Source organism: Bemisia tabaci, chromosome 2 (genome assembly GCF_918797505.1).
Source record: "Bemisia tabaci chromosome 2, PGI_BMITA_v3".
Lineage (NCBI taxonomy): Eukaryota > Metazoa > Arthropoda > Insecta > Hemiptera > Aleyrodidae > Bemisia > Bemisia tabaci.
Window position 1 is genome coordinate 28,045,200 of NC_092794.1, and position 8,455 is coordinate 28,053,654.

At 39.0% G+C, this 8,455-nt stretch overlaps 1 protein-coding gene across 1 annotated transcript in view; it reads right to left on the reverse strand.

Moving 5' to 3' along the window:
• The window catches only part of LOC140224038 (uncharacterized), a 73,810-nt gene extending 65,788 nt beyond the window's left edge, over positions 1–8,022 (reverse strand). Inside the window, exon 1 of the mRNA XM_072297069.1 lies at positions 7,292–8,022. Within this exon, the coding sequence (XP_072153170.1) occupies positions 7,292–7,369 (78 nt within the window). The 5' untranslated portion in view covers positions 7,370–8,022. The remainder of the gene's footprint in view (positions 1–7,291) is intronic.
• Positions 8,023–8,455: the final 433 nt, after the last annotated feature.

The following is an 8,455-nucleotide window of genomic DNA, read 5'->3' on the forward strand; positions in this document are numbered from 1 at the left end:
GGGCTTCATCGAAACAGGGTGTGCACGAAGTATCGATACTCCTTAATTCGAGAACGGGTGGATATATTGACTTGCAGAAAAAGTGGTAATCCGCCCAAAAACGGGCGGATTCGTGCATGGCTCTTCCTCCGAGGGATAGCCATTGACCACTCAGGATAAGACTATAATTAAAATCAACACATGTACAACATGTACACACATACACAATCAGTCTTATTAAAAGATTTCATTATTTCCAGAGTTTAGTCGAAGGATATCGCATCAGAGATAACTCGTGTGCTTTATGGGTGTGCATGGCACGTCACGCGTGAGTGGAGTATAGGTTAGAGTGCTGCGTCACACCATTCAAGTTCCAGGGGTTGCTAATAAAAATATTGTATCACCTCTATAACCTATAAATAGAAGTATTGAATTTATTGACCAACCTGCAAGTACTAAGGAAAACTCCTGAGTGTAGGAGTCCATGGCTCGATTCACCTCACGGCACAATGTTTCCGGCGTTTATCCGTAGAAATTTAAAAAAAAAACCCAAAAAAAAAACTTATTTTTCAATGCATTTTGAAATCACCTCCGAACAAACAGATCTATGGTTCTTTGGGGCACGAATACTTAAATTTGATGAGGTCTGAACGCTCCTCTTTTTTTTTGATGGATAAATGACGAAGAAGATTCACACGTACTCTATGCAATGCAGAAATGTGATGGATTGCGAAACAAATGATTATTTGTTTTCAGCAGTGATGCGTGTTCACGATTCTCATCATTTGATTTGAAAAAAAAGAACCGATCCGAAAGTTTGCAATTTTGTAATGGACGATTGGTTCAAAATTAGGGACAGAGTGAAAAAAGATAATATTGAGTCAGGAAGACTAGGATAAGAGAGAGTATAGGAAGAGACAGCGAAAAGAGCGAAAACGGGAGGCACTTCTTCCTGCAGAAGCAAGCGAGAGAGCACTGCCGGAGTTGGGTCGAAGCATGGCTCGGTCTCAAACTATACGTTTTGCCCCCACCCCCTTCCACTGTCGTTTCACCCCCAGCAGCCCTTTCATCGCAGCCACCCCCAAACTCCCGCGCGCACCCTACTTTCCAGGCTAGCTTTTCAGACTCAATGTCTTTCAGCCCCCCCCCCCCCCCAAACTTTGGAAAATCTCATCCTCTTGCAAAAATTAAAATGTAGTTCAAGGTGTACACACAGCCTCTTGTCGTGGGTTAAACTGGCTGTTCGATCTGAAACTTTGTTTAAAAATCAACTGTGTGAGCAAAACATTTTTCGGAAATCTTCCTTGTTACGTTGACTGCTAATAAAAGTCTCATCCACCAGAATAAAAACTGCTTTGAAAAACGTTTGAAGTATACGAGTCATAGAGACATTTTTTTCAAATGTCAATTTGCACCTACATGAGTTTTTTATCACTTTATTTTAGAAAATTATGACAAAATATGGCAATTATGAAACATTTTTTACGAACTTTCAAGTTCTACGTGTTATACATCTGAGGTGGAACTTGTCGAGACCGTATCTCAATTTGCGGCGAAGCAGACTTCCTGTCACACTTTATGATGGGTATCGGTGAAAAACTGTTCACCATCGTCTCTCGAAAACTTCCTTGTTTCCTCTCTGATTGTGGGTGAGTAGGTAATATATTCTTTGAAAATACATAGGGATAATGTCGATTCGTTGTTCATGATAAAATTAAATAGGAGAGGCAATTAATATTCTCAAATACCGTAATCGTAATTCACGGTTTGGAAATTCACCGTTGATATCTGTACTATTACACTATATGTATGTATACTTTTGCATTCCGCGTCAAATTAAAGAGTTACCTTAAACTAAACAAACTCACTGGTAGATCCAGCAAATTGGCAACGTTGTTATTCCCCTTTAAGCCTATGGAGATGTATCGATTCTTAGAAGGGCCGGATGCTCTGAGAAGAATCGATTATTTAACATAGGTTTAAATGGATGAAATCCGGTGCTGCCAAATTGCTGGATCCACCTCTGAAAAAACTTCTTATGCTAATTTATGTTTCCATAATATTTTTGAATGAAAATATCATCGATTTTAATTGAGAAATCTCCGGGACAGTTCCACAAGTCATACCTATACACATTTTTTTCCCTTCTTTTTCAAACTTTCTTGAACATCCCATCCCACCTATAATAGTTACCGGATCTATGTCAGCAATTCTTTCGTTCACGATAACTACCGTTAGATTTACGTTAGCTTCTTCAAATTTTGCAATTTTGTCCATTTTGGTCTTATGAAGAACTGTATAGTTTTTCGGTTAAATCGCATTTACCGTTTACTTATAAACGGTAACTAACGTAAGTGCCCTACTTACGCTGTTTTCCACTAAACTGTTTTTATGAAAGTTCCATTCCTTGGTTTCCTTGGTAACCTTTGTTTGCTATCAGCTGATGTTGGATTTCAATTTCTTTTTTTCATTTTTTTTTTGTTAATAAATCATTGCTAGATTAGTTTTAATTTTTTGCCAGCATTTATTCTACACCCACCCCCCCCCCCCCCACACAGCTTATTTTTCTAGCTCCATCACCCTCTCCCCTCAACTCATTTTTCTATCGATTTTATCATTTTTTTATGGCATGTTTTGCTCCCATACCACCATTTTAGCGGCCTCCAGTCACGGGCATTTCGCTAGTTCAAAAGGGTTAGCTATTAGCACTCTTGTGGCGCCTCCTTTAACCACCCTCGAGCATAGATCATTGGAATTTTCTTTTATATTTTACGATGAGATCAGGCATCTACACCGACAGCGAATAATTACCTGCATTCCGCGGTGTTTATTAGCAAACTTTTCGGCACATGCAAGGCGGATCCAGGAAACCAAGCAAGGAAACGGCTCAACTTCAAGGCAAATGTAGCAACACAAAAACTTTTACTTCCACCATGCAACGCCGTCAAATGTTACGAGAAACCCATAGAATAATCTCCGAGATTCATTCATCACTCCCTTTAACGGTGACCTCTTGCGGAGATTCGCGAGTAATTTCTGATTATTTTTTTTTTTTTTTTTTAAAAATCCTTGGAAAAATCGCGCACTCTCCGCGATACAGAGATGAACAGCCCGTAATTGTGAAGGGTTCGACGAAACCGCTGGTTAAATCCTGTACTTTCCGCGAAGTTAAGATGAAACTCGCCCAATTTCCCTCTCTTTATCAGGCAGAAATGAAGCGAGCGACTATTCGAACTATATCGGAGTTGGTATGTGGTATCACGCGAAATTGAAGGAAAATCATGAGTTTTCGCCAGTGTTTGCATCCCACAGGCGCCATGCGCTGTATGCACCTACATATTCGGCTTTGCGCCTAAGTGATTCGATGGACGCTATGTTTTGTGTCGGGACGACATGCGATAAATCGCATCGATTGGTTCCATTTTTTCAGCTATATACCTATTCATCATTTTTCTCGAATTTTCAGATCGCAATTCTGTTGTCAGGAGACAAAAGAAATCACCCATCAATTTTTACAAACGAATTAAACTTAATAAAGGCGCGGTTTTTTAGAGGAAAAATATCGCATTCGATACTGATATCGAAACTGCACTCGAATGCGATATTTTTTCTCTGAAAAAATCACGCCTTCATGACGTTGAATTTGTTTGTCAAAATTGGTAAGTGAATTCTTTAGTCTCCTGACAACAGAACTGCGATCTCGAAATTCGAGAAAAATGAAAAGTAGCTGAAGAAATAGAACTAATCGATCCGATACATCGCATACCGTTCTGACACAAAAAGTGGCGTCCATCGAATCACCTAAAGCCGCGGCCAAATTTGGCGCGTGAATGCATTCAATGAATTATTACCGTCAAATCATCCCTCAATTACTTAGCTTAAAAAAATGATAAAAATAAGGGCTGGTAGAGGTAGAAATACCTACTTCCTGAATTTTTTATTAATAGTTAAAAATTTGAACATGTGAAAACATGTGAAGTTAGTAAAATATATGAAAAGTTGTAGGATAAAAGAAAAAAAAACAAAGAAAGAAAAATTAAACCACCTCTAACATTGCGAGCGATACCGTAACGATAATCTTAATTTGTCGGAAAAAAGGAAAAACCATTTTGGCTCCTAAATAATCCCCTATCACCCTTAAATTTTCATCATGCTGGCCACAATGGATCCTAAAGATCTTGACGAAATTCCAACACTGGCAGAGAGTCAAGAATTATGACGCGTAGTCATAAAATCCCAATCAAGATCAAGATCTTGATTCCTAAAATTAAGATCTTCCGTGCTTCGGTAGTTTCACCATCATCACATAGGTAGGTGCAGCTTGCTGAGCCCTCTTATTCGTGCAATGTGTACTTATGCGTGTGCCAATCAAAAGCGGCACAATTTCTCTATACTAAGAAGATACGAATGGCTGTCTTATATACAGGGTGTCCCAGACCATTCCGACTTTTTCTCTCAGTTGTTTTAGGTCGTAAGAGATCAGGGACCGCAGGGTTGAGTAGGCAGAAGGGAATTGACCCCAAGGCATCCGAAGTTTGCAGTCCCGAAACTCCCCGCCCCCAGGCCCTCTTGGAGGTGGAAAACTGGAATGAATTTAGCTACAACGGCCGTCAACTACAATGGCCGCGACGCGACACCCGGATACGGCGCTCCGCCGCACACTGGGCCCGGGTGCCGCAGACCATACGACTTCACCATCCAACTCCTTTCCTACTATCCACATCCTTTCTACAATAGACACTAACGCCTTCCATCGCCAAAAACAATCCCCCCCCCCCCAAAAAAAAAAAAGAAAACCTCAACTAACAAACCTCATCCCTAACACAATACGTTCCACAGAAGGGACCAGGTACCCGATAATATTCATATTGCAATCAACTACAAATGAAATAAAAAAGGGTTGTAATCAAACATTTGCCGTGGTAATTAAATTGAATTTAACTTTCTCATTTACGAATCTCTCCTTTAAAAATGATTACCGCCAGATAACACGGAAAATCAACTCGTCTTTACCCGGCCGGGAAATGACTAACAACAAGCAGAGTAAACTTTCCCTGAGAGAAAACTGTTGCATGTCCATTCGGTTTAGGGGCTGAAACCTACTCGGGAGCATCCTAGGAGTCCGAGTGAACAAAAAAAACATCATGTCACTGCGGAAAATCTCGGAAAATTCTTCATTTTTTAGGATGCCGGGAAATCCTTACCTATAATGATGAAACGATATTTCCATGGGAAAACTGTTGCATGTCCATTCGGTTTCGGGGCTGAAACCTACTCGGGAGCATCCTAGGAGTCCAACTGAGCAAAAAAAAAAATAATGTCACCGCGGAAAATCTAGGAAAATTCTTCATTTTTTAGGACGCCGGGAAATCCTTACCTACAATGATGAAATTATTTTTTCAAGGGAAAACTGTTGCTTGTCCATTCGGTTTGTGGGCTGAAATATACTTGGGAGCATCCTAGGAGTCCGACTCCGCAAAAAAAAAACATCATGTCACCGCGGAAAATCTCGGAAAATTCTTCATTTTCCGTGACGCCGGGAAATCCTTACCTACAACGAGGAAATTATTTTTCCAAGGGAAAACTATTGCACGTCCATTCGGTTTGGGGCTTGAAATCTACTCAAGAGCAAGCTAGGAGTCCGGTGACGCAAAAAAAAAAAACATCAAGTCACTGTAGAAAAGACCGTCGCGACAGGAAGTCTGCGACGTTATTACGCGCATACTTTATTTTTTAAAAGAAAAACTAATCAACACAATTCTTGAAAACTACCGTGTTTTTTCGCTCAGTGCTACGAAAATTCGGCAAAAACTTCAAGGAATGATATCGATTTTTTTTTTTTTTTTTTTTTTTGAAAAAATAAAATAGGAGTGGGGATTTTCAAAGACCGCAAACGAGATCCATGGCTGCGGACTTAAGCCGTTGATATAGTAATTTCACAGAAAATCGGAGGGAGATTATATTTTCTCTATAGCTCCCTAAAAATGTAAATCAGGAGGATTGTGCACCTCTTTCTTATAAGATGACATCATTCATTAATTGTTTCATAGAACATATGAAGGACTTTAAAAGAAGCCAAAGTCCGTTTTGATTAAGTTCCCTCTGAAAAATCCCTACTCAGCCAGCAAATAATTTATTCCGTTTTCTAAGTGGGAATTTTTTGCTTCACTGGGCACCAGAAGGATTCGGTCCAGCTTTTAGTTAAACCTCACGATTCAACAACATTCTAGGCCACTAAATAACTGAAATATTAAAAGGGAGTTTCTTCCGCATAAAGAATGTACCTTATTAAAATATCGATAAACTGCCAAATGAAGGAGCGGAGAATCGAGAATTTCTTCTCTTTTCTTTAATCATTAGATAATTCCTGTCTCAATGATGATTAAACTTCAGCAAAACATTTGCAAAGGACTTGTAGGGAGTCAAAAGCAAATAAAAGAAAAAATGTCTTGTACCTGCACCTATTTCGATCTTGCTTCTAAACCTGACGTTGGATTGGGAAGATATGGAGGAATGCAAGAACTATTGAAACAGAGTTTATATTGAAAATCAAAGACTGAGAGTGCTGAGATGTTCTTTGTTGGAATGTACCGATTTGACTCAATGGGGGCACTGGATGCGAAAAGGGTACTTCTCGATTGCAGTGTTTCAGAATCTCTGTTGCTAGTTAATCCCTTGGAAAAGAATTGAATGGGTGATTTTGCCAGAATTCTTTCCATAGAAAATTGTAGAATCATAGGGAATATTCAGTGAAATTTTTAGGGAAATGGATGCATTAACTTTCCTTACAATGAGTGAAATATTAGAGGAGATTCTGAAACATGAAAACCGAGAAGTACCCTTTTAACATCTAGAGCCTCAATTTCATAATGAGAATTTCTGTGTCGACAGTAGCAAAGCTTCGGTCAAATTTGCGTTTTCCCTTTCGCATCAAGTAAAATTTAACAATAAATAAGTCACAATCAATAACGTTCAATTGAAGTACAATCATAACATGAGTACTAAATCAATTTATTAGACTCGGAAAAATACAAACTTAGAGAATGAGCAGTGAGCTCTCACTGCGATAGAAATTAATGCAGACCCTAGGGAGTTGAAAATTAAAAGATGACAAAATATTTTGAGTTTGATGGGTCAGGATACCAACATTTTGCTCTAATCTCAACTTAAGATGACTTCCTCTCTTTGAGCCAAACTCTATACTGAACTGAGAGTTTGTATACAATTTACACTCAAAATTGAGCCATGACTTGATTTGACAACTTACTGGCAGCATCCAGGAGGTAAAATTAGTGAGAAAGAGACATCTTACCATTGGAAAATTATGAACGATGTGATGTCCCCGATGTCCGTGACTCAGAAAAAACAATTCAAGCAGCTTCAGGTACATCAGGTGGCTTCTTAAAAAATTGTTGGAGAAAGGACCTCTGTTTTGGAGGGACGAAAACTGATCTCATGAAGCGTATTAATAGCACTCTGAGAGTAAGAACACGGTACGAAATAGACATTTTTTGAACTATTATTTATGCAGGTCTCCATGAGAAAGAACGAAAGAACACATGTTTACTCAATTGGTTTACTCCTCGATATTTACCGGGCACTCGTGAATCTTGGAGGTTATGTTGTTGAGATCCAGTAGAGTGCGCAGTAAACGAACCGTTGAGGCGGGATGTTTGAAATTGCGCACTGTTTTTCTGTGCCCGTTAGCTTTGAAATAAGCTGCCCAAAAAAATAAAAAAATGACAAAATATTATAGAATAAAAAAATATCTGACGCCTATGACGATTGTCGCCTATTGTCGCTTCGATGTTTATTCTCGTTTTATTGCTCGGTAATATAGAGATTTTTCTTTCAGTGATAACCTTGTGAATTCCCTGCCCCCTTGACTACCTCTTTAGTTCAGGGGGTATCAAATAAAAAGATGAAGCCTCATAATAAGCTATAAATTCTTTAAGAAAAAGTACCTTGGTAGGAAATCTTTCTGCTTTAGGTACTAACTAGTTCATACCGATTGACTCAAACTTACAGAAGTCCGATTGAAGGGATACGTTCTGGGGCCGATAAGTGTGCCCCCCCCCCCCCCCCCCCCCAATATAAAAAAGTAAATATATCACATATAAACCGAAAAACTAGACAGAACAGCGAAAAATTCCTAATCAACCAGTCAAATTGTTACTCTCCTATTGTATCAACAATTTTTCCTCAGGCGGAGAAACAAGAAGTTGATCCAAGTAATTTCATTCTCTAACTAGTTTTTGTTATTGGAAGTTTCTAATTGATTTCTGATTAATAAAATGTCGCCGTCGGGTTGAATTAAGTTTTTCCAATTTTGCCACGATGTGCGTCCTTGAAAAGAACAGACAAACCGAATACATAAGGCCTTGTCTCCACGAGCCGTTTCACGAGATTTGTCCCAGGGAAAAATCCCACTTACGAAGTTGGGAAAAATATTGATTAACTCAATATTTTTCCCAGT